At 41.8% G+C, this 21233-nt stretch overlaps 1 protein-coding gene and 1 pseudogene across 2 annotated transcripts; both read left to right on the top strand.

The window, feature by feature from the left end:
• The first annotated feature begins 1489 nt into the window (after window positions 1–1489).
• Window positions 1490–5002, top strand: LOC308415127 (annotated as a pseudogene). Its single transcript has 4 exons — window positions 1490–1668; window positions 1901–2255; window positions 3702–3747; window positions 4882–5002. The product of its transcript is annotated as an uncharacterized misc_RNA (transcript).
• A 6170-nt stretch (window positions 5003–11172) lies between these two features.
• Window positions 11173–18483, top strand: LOC308415126 (uncharacterized protein; the record flags this gene model as incomplete). The annotated part of the gene is made up of 4 exons (XM_080910189.1): window positions 11173–11239; window positions 11475–11913; window positions 14209–14254; window positions 18421–18483. The coding sequence occupies 4 exons, from the start codon at window positions 11173–11175 to the stop codon at window positions 18481–18483; spliced, it is 615 nt and encodes a 204-aa protein (XP_080766315.1).
• Window positions 18484–21233: the final 2750 nt, after the last annotated feature.

The raw sequence follows: 21233 nt of genomic DNA, 5'->3' as shown, positions 1-21233 counted from the left end.
AACTGAGCAACAGCCCCAGCCCAGAAATGAATGTCTGTACTATTTTGACCAGACTAGGAATAGAAAAAAAATTCTCCTGTGCTTGATACAGCAATGCTGGGATTTAGAGCAAAAAGGGAAGAAAAACTAGGTAAGAGAAACATGTAGACTTTGTGGTGAGGTAGTTATTAGAACTGTGAGGTAAGCCTTATCCTAGGAGAACTCCAGCACCAGGTCTCCAGGATATTCCCACCCCAAACTAGGAACAGTCTGGAAACATGATAGTACTGTAGGGCCTTCTATTTTAAGAGTGCCCAGAACATGTTGGGAAAATTTGGCTGCCTTGAGACGTCTGACCACATGCCAGTGAAGGGGCTGCTTGACTGACAGTTCTGGGATGAAGACCAAGGCATAAAAGACCAAGGCTCTTGACACTTTGGTTGTTCAGAGAAGACATTAGAAGTGTGTGTGTGTGTGTGTGTGTGTGTGTGTGTGTGTGTGTGTGTGTGCGCGCACGCACGTGTGCGCGAGTATTCAAGACAAATGTGACGAAGCTCAGCAAAGGTATGACAATTCTCATAGCTTTTACCAGTACTTACCAAAACTTAATAGTACTACTAACCTACACCCTAACCCCCACCCCAGTAGCTCTGGTGAAGCTGAGCCCTCTGATCCGTCTGCTGAGCCTGCAGGCCCTGCAGTTCTGCCCAAACTCCTGTAAAGACAGAGCGTGGAAGCACAGCAGGCTCTATCTTAGCTTTCTTTCTATTGCCTGAAGAGACAGCACCATGAAGGCATCTTATAAAGAAAGTATTTACCTGGTGGCTTGCTTACAGTTTCAGAGGGTGAATCCATGATCATCATGACAGGAAGTATGGCAGCAGGTAGGCAAACACAGCGCTAGAGCAGTAACTGGGAACTTGTATCTTCATCAAAAACTCTCAGCAGAGGGAGGGGTACTAACTGGGAGTAGTGTGGGTCTTTGAAACCTGAAAGTCCACCCCCAATAACATGCCTCATCCAACAAGGCCACATCCTTCCTAAATACTTCTACCAAATGGAGGCCAAGAATTCAAATATGTGTATACGGGGAATCCATTCTCATTCATACTACCACAAGATCTAAGTTCACTTTCTATAAAAGTCCAAAAGAAGAGGCCTCCTAGATAATTATATTGATTTAATTTTTTCTCTCTGCCAACTACCAAAGAGTCAATGTGGAGCACTAGACCAAGAAGTAATTCTACAAACATTTTCCCCAAGGGTTCCAGAGTTACTGGGAGATCTTTTCTTAATCCCCGAAAATCAGCTCCTATAGTTGACCAACATCCCTTCCCTAGGAAGATAATTCACCAAAGTCAGAGGACTCAGCTGAGATGCAACTTAAAGAGCCATTTCTGCATCTCTACTTGCCCAAGGACTGTACCCTCCCTGAAAATACATCCTGCTTATCACAGCACCAAACTGCTCTCACTGGGGCACCTCAGGGCTCAATCCATAGCAACAGGTGATGAGCATGAAGCCAGAACATTACATCTATAACTGGACACATAGTAATGTGGAACGGGCTGGAAGAAATCTCTTCCAGGTCAAGGGTCACCGCTCAGCTCTATTACCGGAACTACATCGGAATTACCAGAGATTCCAGTTCATTCCACAGATGTAAAACTAAAATGGACAGCACCCGAGGTATGGACTGTTACAGCATCAGTACTTATTCATTCTGAGAGTTGATGAGGATGGGGGTACAGGGAGTGGTTAGTATGTATCCTGGGAATGTGGATTTAACTATCTGCATGAGAGTAACGGACGCGGCTCCGGAGAGATGACTGGACAGGCGCCATTCGCTGCTAGCATCGCTGCGACTTCTTGCCTACTTTAGGCCCAACCGCCTGATCTTTCTCTATTTTCCCATCTCCAGGTACAATGGTTTTGCCAGATGAAGAGGGAAGAAATGAGGAAGATATAGGACAGGGAGAGCCGGCGTTGGGAGCCACTGCAGAAAAGGGGAGAGGAGAAATAGAATTAAAAGGAGAGGGTCCCGCTGCGGGCCTCGTAGATGAAAACATGAACAAGGAAGGTGGTGGCGCCACCGGAGGCCAGAAGAATGAGCAGCAACTGAAGGAGCTGATTCCTCAGCTCGCTGAGGGCGAGAGTGTCCAGTCTATGGCAAGGCAGGTGCCACGACGTCGATTACGCCATAGATTCACCCAGTGGCAGCTGGATGAACTAGAGAGTATTTTCAAGGCCAATTGCTTCCTCAGTATCGAAGCAAGGTGAGGAGATTGCCTAGCCTTAATGTCCTATTTGATGGGAGCGCGTGCTGGCCCGCAGAGGCGGTTGACTTTCTCCCTGGTCGCCCACAGGGCCTCGTTTTTGAAAATTACGTAATTTATTTAGTGGTGGGCGGTGGGTATGTATGAGTGTGTGGACCACTTGGTACAAGAGAAGGCGAGAGGATGCTTGCAGCATTAAGTTTTAGGATCCATGTGGGTCCACGAGATCAAACTGAGGTCATCAGGGCTTTCCGGCAAGCACCGGTACCTCAAACTCACAGAAACCCACACACCTTTGCCTCCCAAGTGCTAGGATTAAGTGCACCACCAAGCCTGGCCCCCAACATTCTCTTAGTATGTTTGGCCTTATTTTATTGCCTCTCTGCCCACAGAAAATGCTCCATAAAAACAAGGCTTAAAGCATGTGGCTCCATAAGAACTTTTGTGCTGAGATCTAAGGCAGGTTCGGCTTGTCTGGGTTTCTTTTCCTGCTTATTCTTGTTTTCTGATGCAAGGGCTCACTCTGTGATCCAGGCTGGCCTGGAACTTGCAGGGTCCAATCGCCTGAGCCTCCTTTATTCTGGGAATTCAGGAAGGGATTGCCAGTGCTGTGGAGGGGTTTTGGTTTTTTTATTTTGGAGGGGTTTTTGGGAGGGGGTGATTTTTTATTTTTGTTTGTTTCTTTATTTGAACATTTCTTTTCTGTCTGTTGTGCTTTTAATATTTTCTTTCCCACGGCTAGCAGGATGATGGTTCAGTGGGTAAAAGCACTTGCCACCAACCTAGAGAACCAGAGTTTTGTCCCCAGGAGCCACATCCACATGATGGAAAAAGGAAACTAACTTTCATTAGTGGCCTCTAACCTACACATGTTGACTATGGCACAGGAATGCACGTGTGCACACAAAAACCCCACACACCCCAAATAATTAAAATAAATGTAACATTTAATTTCCCCCACACTCAGCACATTGGATGTCCTCCTGTACTAACAGCACATGAGAGATCTTTATGTGCTCTCTATTAATCTGTCTTCTTTTGAGTTTATCCTTCTGTCCTGACAAAGGACCCCACATGGGATTCCTCTGCGTGCATTTACTTTGGAACTATTGCTTTCTTTGGTTTTCTTTTGTTTTTAGAGGTGGAGTCTCCTACACCACCACACCCAGTATTACCTGCATTTCAGTTGAGGTTGTTGGTGTCTGTGCTGTTGCTTTAAAAAAAATGCTTATTAGGAACATACATGAGTTTTCATGTGTATGAATGGTCCGTTAATATTAAGCTAAAGTTACTTGTAGAATTTGTTTAAAACTTCAAAACTTTCAAGATAAATGTCAAAGAAGGTGGGGGATGAGACCAATATTTTAAAGCAAATATAAAAGGTCATTCGCATATTTCCTTTCATATCTGAGCCTAAATACTGAACATCTGCCATTTTACCCTCAGGAAACAACTGGCCAGATGGATGGGTGTAACTGAAGCCATAGTGAAGGTGAGTAAACCAAAGAAAGCCATTTGGCAGGACAACCATTTTAGGACTTGCTTTAGGTCTTGAACTCATTCGTCTTATCCATGCAATTGTTTTGTTGTTAACATAAAACTGTTTCATAATATCTTTAGAGATTTTTTATTTTTATTATGTGTATGTCTCTGTTTGCATATAAAACATGTGGCCAAGTGCCTAAAGAATCCAGAAGAGGACACAAATCCCCTGGAGCTGGAGTTACAGGTAGTCTTTATCCACCGAGATAGATACTAGGAACCAAACTCTGGTCCTTGTGCAAGAGCGGCAAGTGTTCTTAACCATGGAGCTGTCTTTGCAGCCCTCTCAGAACTACTTTTGAGCTTTAAGGTGTTTGTGAGTAGAAAAGGAATAAGGAAGCCTCACCGTGTACAAAGGGCATATTTCAAAATGGAACATAACTTTCTAAAGAAACAAAGAATAGCAGTAGACTACTTTCATTTCTTAGACACACATATATTACATATACATGTATTCTATGGATAAATTACAAAACACACATGTCTTAACTTATAAAATAAGTATTTGGTATATATAATTATCTCTATTATATATAGATAAATAGACACACACATATGTATTCCATATATAACTATGTGTAACTCCTTGTAATGCTGGAATCTTTTAGGTAGGGTTTCTCTGTAGTCATAGTGGGACTAGGGGACTCCATGATCCTAAACTATTTAAAATGCTCAAAACAAAGCATAAATTCTATCCTTACAGGGGGAATTTGAGTTAGGTGATAGCTCACAGGCTGAACCCAGCACTCATAAAGCTGATATAAACGCTGGTGGATCTGCCTGAAAATGCTGCTAACATCCTCCAATGTGAATTACAGTATAGAGGGAAAGAAAGTGTGCGACCTTTGAAAATGTTCTGAGACTATATGCAGTGCTGGGGTGGAAACCAAGGCCTCCCCCATTATAGGCCAGCACTGGACCCTGTGCTATCCCCTCAGCCCCTCACAGAACTAGAAGAGTGAAACACGAAGGTCTTCTGTGCAGTATAAAGTAAAAAAATATAAACTTACATGATATGTTTTTTCAATTATGGTCCTAGAAGTTTACTATGCTGAACTAATTACTTTTTTCTCACTCAATGTAGAGATGGTTTCAGAAGAGGAGAGAACATTACCGGCGATATAAGAGGCTATAGGGTCTGAGAAGCTCTCCTCCTGCTTCCCAAAACATATTTCCTTGAAGACTGGAGGAGCCCTGGAGTGCCACTGTAGCCAAAGCACCAGATAGAGATGATTTTTTTTTTCTCCTACTAACAATATGGTATCTCCGAAGCACTTGTATTTCAATAACAATATGAATTTTTAATATATGTTTCATGTACCTTTTGATTTAGTAAAATATGTGTGTAAGCTATCAATGAAATATTCTTTAAACTAAATAACAAGGTCTCCTTGCATTAAATGATACTGCTGCACCACCATAGGCAGGCTGTTTATATAAGAGCTTTGCAAGTTACATAGTGGGTTTTCACTGACCCACACGTTCTTTGTTGTTCACTTGTCATTCTGGACTCACCTCTTCTTCTACTATGTAGGACCAGAAATATAAGAGGAAGGCAGAGCAAGACCCTAGAGAGAGTCCTTATACACAGAGAGTTGATTTTGGCCAGGGTGAGAATTTTATTTAACCTTGATCTCTGATAAACTTCCTTCTAGACCATTCATGGGACTCTGGGAAGCAGCAGTATTTTATTTAGGCTGCTCCCCAAACTCTTCTCTCTGTCCATGGCATAAACAGGACACTTTGCCAGAAGTTCTGCTGCTTCAAAGGGAAGAGAAGAATCTACCCCATCCTTCTCAAGGAGGTGTCTCTCTATAGCTCACCCAACCCAACCCAGGAGGCATACTGTCCCTCTTTCCTAGAGCTCACGTTGACTAACACTTCTTAAGATATCTTTGCAAAGTATACATATCTTGTGAATTCAGAACCAGACTAATACTGAAAATATGTCTTTTCAATATTTTAACTTCTTAAATAGTTCCTGGTAAAAGGGCTGCCACTTAAAACTTCAAGGACACAACTTTCCTACTTAAGCCTATGTGATAGAAGGAAAACAGCAGGTAAAAGATGTTTTTCACATAATCTTGCAGAGCAGCAAGGATGTTTAATTTCTACCACACAGAGCAACCAGAATTTTTTTCATAGTCTCCTTTGGTTTCATCCAGGATGGCTTGGCAAAAAGGGATTCTATACTTCTGGTAAAATTATTTGATTTCATTCGTTCTAATTTCCAAACTGGAGATCATAATCCTTAATGGTAAGTTCCGGCACCCTTTAGCTAGGGTGCTTGTGGCACATCTACATAGGTAGTTTCAGAATTATAGTGACCATGACATGGACAAAGTTGTGTCCTTGAAGGGCTGTTTATGCCATAATAGAGATAATTATATATTATATATTTTAAAAATCAACAAAGTGGCAGAATACAAAGTCAAATTATAAAAACCAGTTGCCTTTCTATACACTAACAGTAAAACACGGTGAGAAGAGCGATCACAGATACTCTTCCATGCACACTGGTCTTAAAGAAAATAAACTGTCTAGGAACAAACCTAACCAAGGATGACCTCTCCATGGGAACAAAATTAATGCCAAGTAGATGAAAGGACTAAAGACCTCAATGTGAAAACCAAAACGCTGAAACTACTGGAAGAAATCATAGGCAGTACCTTACAAGATATATGTGTAGGCAAGAACTTTGTGAATGGGACTCCATTTGCTCAGGGAAAAAAGACCAACAATTGACAAGTGGAAATTCATAGAACTGAAAACCTCCTTACAGCAAAATAACTTTTAAAAAAATTCTGTAAGAAATGTGGGGATTTTTTTATTTAGTTTGGAAATCCTTAAAATAGAATAGAATCTTTGCGAGCAGTATATCTGATAAATGAGTAATATTCATAATATACAAGTACTCAAACAAACTAAAATCTCTCAGACCACTAAAATCAAAGGATCCAATTAAAAAGAAAAAAAAAGGAAGAGCTATGGATCTGAACTCCAAAATTCTCAGAATAAGAAATAAAAAACAATTAAAGTAAAAAATCTCTAAAGTGTTCAACATCCTTAGCAAATATAAAAGTTCAAATGAAAATTAATTTAAGATTCATCTTCCCCTCTCTTCTTTGCCTGTTTGCCTTGTAAGACTGAGAAGCTACTAGATCCTTAGACTTCCATTCACAGCTGCTGTTAACCATTGTTGGGGAGTTAGACTACAGACCATGGACCCTATTCAGAAATCTGTAATAAAGCATACATTCAGGGTTCTTCTTCCCCATGGGGGGGGGAAGCAAATCATCTCATGTAACATTTGCTAGTTGAGATTTAATTTAGATAACTGCAGATACAAAAATGAAGAAGAGCCTACAAGGAAAAAAAGGTACAGCTACAGGCCCAAAGTAGGATCCTGAAGATGTATTTATGTAGGAAGGCAGGCAAAGGATAAAGTGAGGCCTGTCATTGAACAAGAAGAATGGGTGGAAACAAAGTTTTAGTAAGAGAGGGAGGAGCAAGAGCAAGAAGAAGAAGCTGGAAGCAACCATGGAAGCAGATGCTAAGATTCTTCCCTACACATAGATTAGGTTATTATGAATATTTTAAACGGATGGGTATGTACAGGATTTTGTGCTGTCTAGATGGGAAAATTGGATCAATTGGATTGGAGGTCTTGTGTGGTGTGTTCTTTCATATGGCAACTTAATTGAGTTCATGAGAAAGTTCATGAGGAATTGTGTATGTGATGTGTATGCCTGGCGTGGTAACAACCCACCAAAGGAACAGTGAGTGAAAGCAGCATGGCAGGGCCATGCTAAAGTGGCTCGTGGATCACCTGGATCAAAGGGAGCCGAGGTCTGCATGGAATGGTATGTGTGGGAACCGGCTGTGTGCTTTTTTAATATTTACCAAAATAGGATCCAGCTCAAGGGGAGGCTCCAAGGCCTGACACTATTACTGAGGCTATAGTATGCTCACAGACAGGAACCTATCATGACTGACCTATGAAATAACCAACAAGCAGCTAGAAGAGTCAGATGGAGATATTTACACCCAACCAATGGACAGAAGCTGCTGACCCCTGTGGTTGAATTAGGGAAAACCTGGAGGAAACTGAGGAGGAAGATGACCCTGTAAGAAGATCAGCAGTCTCTACTGACCTGGACCCCCAAGAACTCTCAGACACTGAGCCACCAACCAGGCAGCATCCACCAACTGATATGAGGCCCCCAACCCATATACAGCAGAGGACTGCCTGGTCTGGGTTCAGTCAGAGAAGCTGTACCTAACCCTCAAGAGACTGGAGGCCACAGGGACCTAGAGGTCTGTCAGGGTGGGTTATGGGGACATCCTCCAGGAGACAGGGGACAGGGAGGAGGTATGGGATGTGAAACAGTCAAAGAGTGGACCAGGAGTGGGATAAAATCTGGAGTGTAAAAAAATAAATAAAAATTTAAAAAATTATTCATCTTCGCCCAGTCAGAATGGTTAAACTGAAGAAAGCTGCCAACCACAAATACTGGCCATGATGTGGGAAAAGGGAACCCTTGTTCACTCTAGGTGTGTCTGCAAGCTGATGTTGTCACTCTGAAAATCAGTGTGGAGAATCATCAAGAAGCTAAAAATAAATCTCCCAGATGACACAGCTATAGCACTCCATGGCATATGTCCAAAGGATTCAGCTTCCTACTCTGCAGATCCTTGCTCAGCTGTGTTCATAGCTGGGAAATAGAAATAGCCTAAATGTTCAACAACAAATGGGTAGTGAAAATATGGTACCTATGCACTGTACAACACCGCTCAGCTGTAAAGAAAACGGAAACATGAAATCTTTGGGTAAGTGGGAACTATAAAATATTATATGGCGTGAGATAGCCCAGACCTAGAAAGACAAACATAACATGTTCTCTCTTGTGTAAGGTTCCTAGCTCCAAATCATCAGATGTTAGTACATATCATAGAGTAACTTGAGAAACCAAGAAAGTAAAGTGGGACCATGGGGAGCTGTGTAGTACAGCAGAAGTAAACGACAGTACATAAACAGTTTGAAGGGGGAAATGCAAAAAATGGGGCCTTTAATTAGAAATTTGGGAAGGAAGTCAAAAAAGAAAGAGAGCATTAAACAACACCAAGGATGTCTGAAAAATAACATAAGTAAGTATTTACCTAAATTACATGTAATACATATAAATCTATGTGTATAAACACACATGCATGTATATATATATGCTTAGAATAAATAAATATATGTACACATATTTTTTAGTCACATGATCCCACTTGGGGTGACAATGCTCCCCATAAAAATATAGACTATATAATAAACCCCCTCAATAACAGGCATGAGACTCCCCACTTAAAAGTTGCTGGCCAGAGCACTCAGAGAAATTTTGAAAAATCTGAAAATGGTCTTCCTATTGCTGTTGCCCTGACTAGCCTCCCAGAGCTGAAGATTAGTCTGACCTGGAAGCCTCATCCCTGAGGACTGGCTTTCATAGTACCAGAGGGTGTTACAAAAGCTGCCAGAGGAGGAAAGCCAACAGGAGTTGTAGCCAGTTGTGACTACATACACTGTGATCACAAGCAAGAATATACACTTTATTTTTTCAAATATACTGGGAATGTTTTCGAGGATAGATCACATGTTAAGACAAAAGTGAATCTCTGTGAGTTTAAAAATTAAATCAGGTCCACTGCCCACTACTTAATTTGAAAATAGAGATATTAAAATATGGGAAAGGAGATGAATTTTTCAGACAGTGTGCTACTATCTCAAGCTAGAGTTAAACAAACTCTATCGTTGAAGATTAAGTTCTGATCTTTCTGCCTCTACCTCCTGAGTTCTAAGATTTCGAGCATTAAAAGACAGATACTCTGCCAAGCAGTGGTGGAGAATGTATTTAATACCAACACTGTGGAGGCAGAAGCAGATGAATCTCTGACTTTGAGGCCAGCCTGGTCTACAGAGTGGGTTCCAGGACAACCAGGAACTACACAGAGAAACCCAATTTTGAAAAACCAAACAAAAAAGAAAAAGAAAGGAAAAGACAGTGTTAAGGATTAGCCATGAACGGCAATATTCATGCTAGGCAAGGGCTCTATGCAATCAGCTGCATGCCCCCACACAAAAAGTCATATCTTTATCATCTTGACCAGAGATATAGAGATTAAAAAAAAATCCTCAGGTTCTCTGCACCTTGACAACAGCAGTTTCTGGTTTCACACCAAAGAACAAAAAAGGACCAGAAATATATGTGTGTAGGTTTGGTTTTAAGATGTGTTCAGAATTTTGAGGTACGTCTTTTGGTAGGAGAAGAACCCCTCTTCTGGCACCAGGACCCTAGAATATCCCCACCCGAGAAAAGGAACTTCCTGGAGATAGCCTAGTTCCTAGGGGCCGTTTCTAGCCTCCCAGTGGCCAGAACACTTTGGGAAACATTTGCTGCCTGAAGACCAGTTTGACTGCATGCCAGCAGAGGGGCTGCTTCACTGAGAGCTTCTGGAGGGAGATTGGCGCCTGCTCTTGACCCTTTGATCACTGGGAGGGACAAGTCAAGAGAAATGCAGGGAACCTCAGCACAGATAGGGCGATTCTCACAGCTTTAAAAGTCCGTAACAGCTTTAATGAGCCTGCCCGACCCACACCCAAGCTCCTGTAAACGCACAACATGGAAACAACAAACTCTAGCTGCGCTTTTTATGAACCCCCTCCCCAAGGAAGAGACCCCGTGGATAATCTTATCAGTTTATTTTCTGTTCTCTGTCAAGTAACAGGCGCCTAGTATAAACTACTAGGCCTAGGACCAAAGACACCCTTTGTTTTTAGAGGAGACTGTTTCCCAGTAGTTCTGGCTGTCCTGGAAATCACTATGTAAACCAGACTGTCCTGGAACTCAGAAAGCCACTTCCTTCTTTCCCCTGAATGCTAGGATTAAAGTCATGAAAAATCGCCCTCAACTAAACAAGAGATATTCTAAAAACACTTCTCCGAGGTCTCCAGAGCTTTTCTTCTTCAATTCAAGTGCTTTGGCACATTTAACCCTAGAAGATAATTTATCCAACTGCAACTTGGATAGCCACGTGTGCATCCGTAAAAGCCTAAGTTCCACGTGGTCCCTGAAAGTACACCCCGCTCATTGCAGCAACCAACCTGGTCTGGTCTACACCTCAGGCTCAACCCATAGCTGCAGGAGAACAAATGGAAGTCAAGACAGCCCACCCATGATTGGATACTTGGTAACCTATACTACCGCCCCCAAGGGCTACAAGAGACTCTCTTCCTGGTTGAGAAGCTCTCGGCTATCGGCTTTAGGCTTTCGTAACCTCCGGAGCTCCGGCTCAGAATCTGCTGGAGCAGGCTGCAGGGGAGAGCATTCAGGACATGGAGCATCAAAACACCAACAACCTACTTTTTGAGGGACTTGAAGAGGATAAGGAAATATTGGATGGTGAGTGTGTTCTGGGAATGGGTTGGCCACGTCCACGAGGAGAGGAATGTGTCCTCCCCCCAGAGGCGACTAGACAGTTGCTGGGCCCTGCAGCCTTTGCTGAGACTTTCCAGTACCTCCGCACTAGCCTAGGCCCTGACACCTAATTTTTTGTTTCGTTTTTTTTTTTTGTTTTGTTTTTTTTTTTGTTTTGTTTTGTTTTTGCTTTTTTTGTTTTGTGTTTCTCCACTTCCAGGTGCGAACGCACAGATGGTTTTACCGGATGGAGAGGGAAGAAATGAGGGAGAGAGTGGGCAGGGCCAGCCTGGGTCAGAAGCCACGGCAACAGAAGGGGAAGGAGCAGCAGAATTAAGTGGAGAAGGTGGGCCCGCTGCTGGCGCTGCAGGCCTCATGGATAACAGGAACCAAGAGGCCAGTGGCGCCACTGGCTGTGACCAGGAGAATGAGAGGCAGCCAGAGGAGCCAGTCCCTAAGGGCACGCAGGTCATAGAGAATGTCCAGCATATTCCAGTGCTGATATCTGGTACGCAGCCTGTTCCGGCTCTGCAATCTGATGTGCAGCCTGTATCTGTGCTGGTACGCCAGCGTTGCTTCCACTACAAGTTCAGCCAGTGGCAGCTGCAGGGGCTGGAGCGAATCTTCCAGCAGAATCACTTCATCAGTGCATTAGAAAGGTAAGCAGATCCTGTTTCCTGGGAGCACGTGGGAGTGCCTTTAAAACTGCAAGTTATATACGTATTTGTTTGTGAGAGTGGGAATGTGTGGCTGTAGGTTTTATCTGACACATGCTGAGGTCAGAATACAGCTTGGGTTAGTCTGTTCTCTCCTTCCACCTTGTGTATCTCAGGATTAATTGCTGGCCATCAGGCTTACTTCCTGTAACTTTACTTACTGTTACCTTTACCCTTACCTTTTACCTTTACCTTCTGGGTTATATCCTCAGCCTGCCTCTTACTCTAAATAAAAATCACTTCCAAAATCAAGGCTGCCAGAATCCTGCATCCTGCAGTAGCGTGGTGGGGCAGTGTGCTGGAGTCCATGGGAGACTCATGTAAAATGTTTGTTCCAGACAGTTTTATATCAACTTAAAACAAGCTAGAGTCATCAAAGAGGGTGGATCCTCAATTGAGTAGAAGTTTTTGTAAGATCAGGCTGTAGGGGGCTGTAAACGATGGCTCAACAGTGAAGAACAGTAGCTGCTCTTCCGGAGGAGCCAGATTTAAGTCCCAGCACCCACGTGGCAGCTCACAAGGGTCTGTAACTCTGGTTCCAGAGGATCCGGCACCCTCACAAAAACATACACACAGGCATGTGTGTAAATAAAATATAATTAAATATTTTTATTTATATTTTGTTTACATAAATAAAATTAAAAAACATTTTTTTAAGATCAGGCTATAGGCAAGCCTTTAGGATATTTTCATAATTATTGGTTGAAGGGAGAGGGCCCAGGCCATTGTGGGGGAGGCCACCCCTGGGCAGGTGGCCTTGGATTATATAAGAAAGCAGGCTGAGCAAGCCATGGGGGAGCAAGCAGCACCCCTCCATGGCCTCTGCATCAGCTCCTGCTGCCAGGTTCCTGTTCCTGTCCCTGTTCCTGCTTTCAGTGCTTCGGATGAACTGTTAGCAAGATATGGAACTATGAGCAAGATAAACTCTTTCCTCTCCAAGTTGTTTTTGGTTATGGTGTTTCATCCCAGCAATAATTCTGGATAAGACAATGGGGATGAAGGCATTTTCATATAGTATTTAAATGAATCAGAGTGAAAAACCTCAGGCAATGTCTTCTCTATAAGTAAGGCCCTATTGAAAGAATTGTGAAAGGTCGAGTGGTTGAAATAATAGAAATTTCATAAATCTATATATCGTATGTTTGATTTTTAAGGTTTTTTGGGTTTGTTTTGTTTTTTACTTGTGAGTGCATTGTCTCTTGAGGGTCTCCCTATATATCCCTGGCTGGCATGGAACTAACAGAACTCTGCCTGCCTTTGCCTCCCAAGTGCTAGTATTAAAAGGAAGCACCACAAAGCCGGGTGGGCTCCTTTCTCTTAGCTACTGGTGGTGGGGGAGGGGGTGCTTTGCCTCTATTTTGTTTCCATTCCCATAGAAAAATGGTCTGTAAAACAAGATTCAATACTGGGTATGGTGGCATCCCCCAGTAATCCTTTTTCAAGGAATGCCAAGCCTGGACAGAGGTGACTTTCCTTGTAAGCTTGGGTTAGTTACTTTTCTCTTTCTATGACAAAACATCATGACCAAGGCACCTTATTAAAAAAAATAGAGTGTGAGGGGGGCTTACAGCCTCAGAGGGCTAGAGTTCCTGACCAACCTGGCAGGGAGCACGGCAAGCAGGAAGGCACAGGCAGCAGCTAATATACTAAGATACAACCACGAGACAAAAAGAGACTCCGAATCTCATGAGTTTTGAGAGTACAAAGCCTACCCTCTCTTCCAATAATATCACAACCCCTACTTCTTTCTAAACAGTTAGACCAACTGGGGATTTTATTCAATACAGTAAGCATTCAGATATGTGAGCCTATTGAGGATTTTGCTTGTCTAAGTATCAGTGTTTTTCAAATTTCTTATAAGGGACCTGCTTTGGTTTTCACATCTCTTAATGATAGATAATAATAAGATAAAATTGCTAGTAGAATTGTTTTGTTTTGGGGTTTTGGTTTTGTAGTTTGTTTGTTTGCTTGCCTTTTGAGACGTGGTCTCTCTGCATAGTCCTGGTTTTCCTGGAACTCACTAGACCAGGCTGACCTCGAACTCACAGAGATCTATCTGCCTGTGCTTCCTGACTACTGGGATTAAAATCCCAGTGGAATTTTATTAAGCCTCAAAAATCTTCAAGGTGAATGCAACAGAAAGTGAAGTATGGGATAAATAATTAAAACAAGTATAAATAAAACATTTTACTTCTTCCAAAATGCCAAATACTGAACATCTGCCCTTTTTGCCCTTAGAAGACAACTGGCAAGATGGATTGGTGTGAGTGAAGCCAGAGTTCAGGTAAGGAGAAGACAATTTGACAGGACAGCCACTATAGGACTTGCTTCTTATCTTGGATACTTTTATGCTATGGGTAAAGTTGTGTTGATGTTGTTCTTTTAAGTCTTCTCATGTTTCAAAATGACATTTTAAAAGTTTTTTTTACAAGTTTTCATTCATGTGTATAGATGTGTCTGTGTCTGCATGCAACATGTGTGCAGGTATCCTCAGAGGCCAGAAGAGGATATCAAATCCCCTGGAGCTTGAATTACAAGTTGTTGTGAACTGCCTTATGCAAGGACTAGGAACCAAACCTGGGTCCCTACAAGATCATCAAGTGCTATTAACTCTTCTCTACAGCCCCTTAAAATAATCTTTGAGTTTTATGTTCTTTGTAGGTATAAAACGGAATAAGAAAGCCAAATCAACTTGAAATGGTTCATTTTAAGACAGAGCACAGCTTCTGAAAGGAACACAGAATAGACACATATAGATCATTACATATATGTATCCTGCAGATAACCTATGAATATATGTTTTAACATATAAAATATATACACTTTGTGTGCATTAGTAGTTGTATTAATAAGATTGATATACAAATTCTTCAGGTAGAGGATATCTCTGTGGAAATATTCCACTGGGGTTGTGAAATAATTATTCAAATCAGACTCATATTAGTGTAGCTAATCCTGATCCTAAACTAATTGAAATACTGAAAACCAAGCATAAATTCTATCTTTATAGGGGAAATTTGAGTACATGGTTAGTTCACAGGCAGAGCCCAGCACTCAGAAAGCTGATAAGTTAAACAGGGACCTGTGGGAATGTGGAAAAGATACATTCCAAATGTCTGGTCTTCAGGCTAGTGCCTAGTGAAGCCATGCAGATAAGGACACCCATCGTAACTCTGGAGTGTGCTGCTGCATCTGCCCAAGAGTGCTGATAAGTATCTGTAGAGCGCTCTATAGTAGAGACAGAGAAACCAGGTGTGCTAGGTTTGGACATCTGTGTCCAAATGGAATGCTGGCACCGGAAGTCTGGGCCTCCCACATTCTAGGCACCCTCTACCCACCCTTCAGCCCCCCACAGAATTAGACACCAGGTTCTTCTGAGCAAGATAATATTAATATAAATTATATTGATATAAATTACAGAGGGCAACTAATGTTACATGATGTGTTTTCTGATTATAATCCTGCTTACTATTCTGAACCATTATTTTTTCTGGATTGTTGTAGAATTGGTTTAAGGGAAGACGAGAACAATATAGGAGACAGCAGAAGCAATAAAAGCTCAGAAGTGCCTCTTTTCCGGAAGACTACGCAGGAGTCCTAGAAAACAGCCCTTGCTCAGCAGCCAGATATTGATATTATTTTTGCTGCCACCTATGCTCTTATATCCTCAGCATCTGTATTTTCAATAAAGAAGTGAAGTCTCTGCACCTTTGCTGCATTTATTTTTACGAATTAGCAAGAAACATGTAAAGTTATCAAAGAACTGTCCTTGAAACACAAAGACAAGGTCTCTTTCCATAAAATGGCATCACTAAGTCAGCATCTGTATGCCCTGCATATATCAAGTGTTTCTCAAAGTACCATAGTAGGTTTGCTCTGACTCACACATTCCCCTCTCTGTCCCACTATCATGTTGCCCTCACCCTCCCCCGCTCAACTTATCAGACCACAAACGTGGAAGGAGGGGAAGACAAATCCCTATTGAGGAGAAGAAGAAAACTTTTTCCAAACAGAGCTACTTACTGGGAATCTGGTTCTAACCTTGGGCTCTGACAGAAACCTCCCAAGAGGCTAGTAGAAGAATTCATGGGAGGCAGGCATCAAACGCCTATCTCTGCTCCCAATTCTCCCCGCTACTCTGCCACTGTGTGAAGCACCCGGGGCACTAGGAGTGACTGCCAGTGTGGGTGCCTCAAAACCACTAGAAGTCATCCCATCAAGACCACAGGGGGCACTTCCTTCTCTTTTGTGTGCTAACCCCCCAGCCCAGGAAGCGTAGCATCCCTCTTCCCCAGAGCAGAAGGCCCCTGACCTTAAGGTATTTTCAAACTGTATCGTTCTCGTGGCTTCAGAAACAGGGTAAGCAGAGGTTTTTCTCTAAAAACTCTATTTAAAAAACTGATAAACTGAATGTGACTTTAAAAAAAGTCACCCTGCATACTGTATTATTGTTTACACCATAATGACAAAACAAACAAAACATGAAGACAAATGCTGGTGTGTGTGAGAGGAAAAATGAGCATTTATTCACTTGCTGGTGGGAGTGCAAACTAGTGCAGCCACTACTGAAATCAGTGTTGCCTTTTTTAAAATAAGCTAGAAATAGATTTGCCACATGATCCAGCCATACCATTCTTTGTCATATACTTAAGGGGCATATGTCTGACAGCTGAGATACTTGCCCACCCATGTTCACTGTTGTTCTATTTACAAGAGCCAGGGCATGGAGATAGCCTAGCTGTCCACTGACTTATAAATGGGTAATGAATGGAGGTACAATGGAATATTACTTAGCCATTAAGAAAAGTACAATTCTGAACAAATGAATAGAACTGGAAACAATTATCCTGAATGAGAAAAATCCAGATGCAGAAAGGGAGATGCTGAATGCTTTTTCTCATTGACAGATGTTAGCTTCGAATCTTGAGATACTTACGTTCCATTTGGAAAACCCATAGATGTCAGAAAACTAGTAAGAGTCTGTAGTTGGGGAAAAGAAGCTATCGTGAAATGGAAAGTAAAATGCCCCGGTGTGAATGGTTAGAGGGGAATGGAAAGGAATAATTAACACAAAAGACATTTTTAAAAATCATATGAAAGCCCATTACATAGAAGCTTCCCAAAATATATACATACACATCCATAAAAAGATGTTAAGGGGGAAAAGATGTCAGATGCAGTTGCCCACAAAAATACCCTATGATGCTAATAGGCGGCATGGATGATCCTATATCTCTTCTACCAGATGTGAGGGAAATGATTCCTTTTGGCCTATGGGAACCAGTTTCACAAGTTCCTAAGGAATGCACGCTTTTGTCTAACCACCAGAAACCCTCTTTTTGTCCAGGATGGTTTCATTTCTGGATATTTAGAATGTCTTTTCAAGTGTGGACAAATGGTTTTCCTTTGGAACTGATAATAACTTCTTTTGAAATATCATTGAGTCCAAGGCTGCAATCTGCTCACCACTGTACGTTCTCAGGCTGGGTGGAAGCTTTCCATATCTGCACATACACACACAGAGAGAGAGAGAGAGAGAGAGAGAGAGAGAGAGAGAGAGAGAGAGAGAGAGAGAGAGAGAGAGAGAGAGAGAGAGAGAGAGATTTGGTGGTCCAACTTCTTAGTGAAGATCTTCCCTCACTTTGGAATTCCTGCTGCCAAAGGATCAAATAACAGACCAGCAATTATGACTGAAATGGTACATCTGCTCCGGGAGTTGGAATGTATAAATTGGACATTGAAACTACAACTAAGAAAACTGTTTCAAAAGACACACTGGAATGAGCTGTTGACCATTCACCTCATTAAGAATTAGAGATACCCTGCCAAACAGACAAGGGTCTGTCTTCATTCAATACTTTATGGGTGCCCTCCTCCTTTATGGGTACCTCCTTAGGCATATGGAGAGCCTTAATGTATCGTTTTAAAACAACAAATACAGGCCCTTAGGTCAGCCTTGTTTACTATACATCATAGTGGCTGAGAACAGCTGCCTGTGAGCTTCACCAGAGATGCCTGCTCCTTTAAACCAGGGGCTGCAGTATGGTAAGAAAATAGAATTCACAGCCCCTGATACCCCTCTGGGAAGGTCTGCTCACTGTTGTCTTTATTCTCCCTTGCTATATACTAAAGATATGGAGATGACTTCTTGAATCTGTCCTATCAGAGTGAAACGCATTTCCTGGTGGCTGGGAATGTGTTCCTGACACATCAATGCCATGAAAGCTGACCATCTGGAGAGGCCAGGATGTGGCACCAGATGACTTAATGAGACCAGAGGAGCTGACAAAACCAGATCTCTACAGCTCTGTGCTGGTGACCACACCCAAAGCTGACCAGTCCATGTGTGGAGGAACCTTAAGGCACTGATGAGTCAACAGTTCATTAAGTGACCTAGTTTTGTCCCGTTCTAAAGCTCTGTAACCTTTGGCCTCTTTCTTTTGCTCTTAGGCTGTACATTTAGTTGAAGCAGCTCCAGATGACTGGATTTGTGGTGGAAAAGGTTTCTGTTAGTGCAGTTTCATCTCTTTTGGTATAGGATGTATAGTCTCCACTGTCCCTAATCTGGTCCCTTTTTGTGGTACAAGAACCTCCTCTAGTAGTAACCACTGTATTCATATAACTTGATCAGGTCAAGGGGCTACATGGATCCTACTTTACTGTATCCACTTATGTATCAAAATCTACCTACCCTCCATGGACTAGTAAGATGATTCCGCAGTTAAAAATGTTGGCTACTCTTCCAAGTAATCCAAATTTGATTTCTATCACCCACATTATGACTCACAATTATCTGTCCAATTCCAAGGGATATAGCGCCCCCTTCTGGCTTCCACCAACAATAGGAAATGCATGTTGTGCACAAATATCCAGGCATGTAAAAACATGCCTGTCTCTGTTACTGTTCTATTGCCGAGAAGAGACCAAGGCAGCTCTAATAAAGAGAAAGTATTTAACTTAGAGCTTGCTTACAGTTTGGGGGGTTAGTCCATTATCATGAAGAGAAGCATACAAGTATGGAAAGTGGAGCAATAGCTGAGAACTTTATATTCTGATTCATAAGCAACAGGCAGAGAGCAAGACACTGAGCCTGGTGTGGGTTTTTGAAACTGCAAAGCCACTCAAAGTTCACCCGCATTGACACACTTCCTCCAACAAGGCCATACCTCCTAACCCTTCCCAAGCAGCTCACCAACTGGGGCTGGCAAATACATAAAGTTATAGGAGCCATTCTCATCCAAACCACCACAACACCTATATACATTCTTTAAGAATTAAAAAAAAATGTGTGTATGAGTATTTGTCTGCATGTATGTTTGTACACTATGTGCATTCAGTGCCCATTAGAGACCAGAGAAAGGCACTGGGTCCCCTTGGATTTGGAGTTACTATTGTTATAAGCCTCCAAGTAGGTGTTGGGAATTAAACCCAAATCCTCTGGAAGAGCAACCAGTGCTCTTAACCACAGAGCCACATCTATAACCTCAATACACATAATTAAAAAAAAATAACCATCCATGCAGAGGTTGAATGAGCCAAAAGATAAGGATCACTAATTTCAAATAGTCAATGTCAATACTTTTTGACCCATGAAACATTATAATTGAGGCCAAAAATCTCTGTGTTGAATGATGCAGTGAGCTCTCCTAGTAATAAGAAAACAGACCAAATGGAGCGTTGGCTGTGATCCCTCTTCCAAAACCTATCATCCTAACTGAACATGAGCAATTTGGGCCTCTTGGCAGAAAGCAAACTAAAGGGTAGTCCTTCCAAAAAGAACTTATACAATGGGACTGTTAATTGGGGACCCATAACCCTAGCTATTTCATTATTCTCAATGTAAAGGACCCATGGTAAGAGTGGCAGGCTGAAATACATATACATGCATGCATACATGTGTGTGTATGCATGTGTATATGTGTATGTATTTCTATATGCATATGTCTGTATATGTATGTATGTATGTATACATATTTATGTTACATATGTATATATGTATGTATGTATATATATATATATATATATATACATATATATATATATATATAGGCTTTGGATGGTAAAGGCACAGAATCAGAGACAATGTTATATTTCAAAGGGGTTTTTGTCACCCACAAAGCCATGTTATACCAAATATTCCAGTTCTTCCATGAAGAAATAAATAGCAGTTTACCCCCGAAACCCCTTCGATAACCAGAAACCTGTTTCTAAACATGGCAGAAAGCAGCTCAGGTTTTTAAACCTCTTCTTGCTATGTATGAAGAGAGACTAATAGAGGATATCAACAGCCCTGGGAAGGTAGAGTCTGAACTCTGGCTGGGTGGTTCAACTTAACCATTCTGGCTGACCAATTGAATCTGGCTTTTATCAGCTCTTCACTGAATTGCTCTACTTTGCCTCAAACTAACTCTGGTAACTTGTTCTAATCTTCTGGCTCCTTCTTAATTTCTGGCTTCAACTTCTTCTGCTGCCCTGCACAAAGTCATAAACCAACTCAACTCCACTGCACTGCAGTCGTTGCACTGACTCCCAACTCTGAACTGACTTAACTGACTCCCAGCTGACTACTCTTGCACTGCTGTTAAAAAGCTTTTCTCCTGAGAGTTGGATATATGCTTATCTCTAACTCATTCTGTCAAATCTTTCTCTGATTCATCACTTTGTCTGCCCCTCAATTAGACATCATAGTTTGGGATTAAATTTGTGTACCGAAGGATTCCATCCAGAGGGATCAAATGTTTGCACTAAGGGCATGTTTGCATTCCAACTGGATCATAAAGACCTAGAAGGTATACTTGGATGTTATCAGATCAGCCATGTTGCTGAACTAAAATTCCTCTATACCTACCTTTTGTCTGACTTCTTTCACCTCTGATGGGCATGGGACACTGTAGTATGAACATCAGATGGTAAGCCTCAGGTAGACTACATTAGATATGTAAAAGAACAGCTTATGTTGTACTTCCTCTAATCTGGTTTAGATCTTGTATGGTAAAGATATATCCAGCCCTTCTTCTTCCTAATCTCATTTGCCAGAGGAGAATACTTGGGAATACATATATATGTCAGATATATGAGGACTAGGAGATCCAAAGACACTGACAAGTCTAACAAATTGTTGACTGTAAAGCTAACTAATGTCCCTATGAACATATAATCCATTATTATGGTCCAGACACTGGTCAGAGACTGGAACCTAGTGGTTTGTCTATCCGCATGCTAAAGCAATCATCAAAATTATAAGCTGCTGATGAAATTATAAC

This window comes from Micromys minutus (assembly GCF_963924665.1).
Source record: "Micromys minutus genome assembly, chromosome: X".
Lineage (NCBI taxonomy): Eukaryota > Metazoa > Chordata > Mammalia > Rodentia > Muridae > Micromys > Micromys minutus.
Note: the sequence above shows the minus strand (reverse complement) of the source record. Positions and strands in the feature narration are given on the sequence as shown.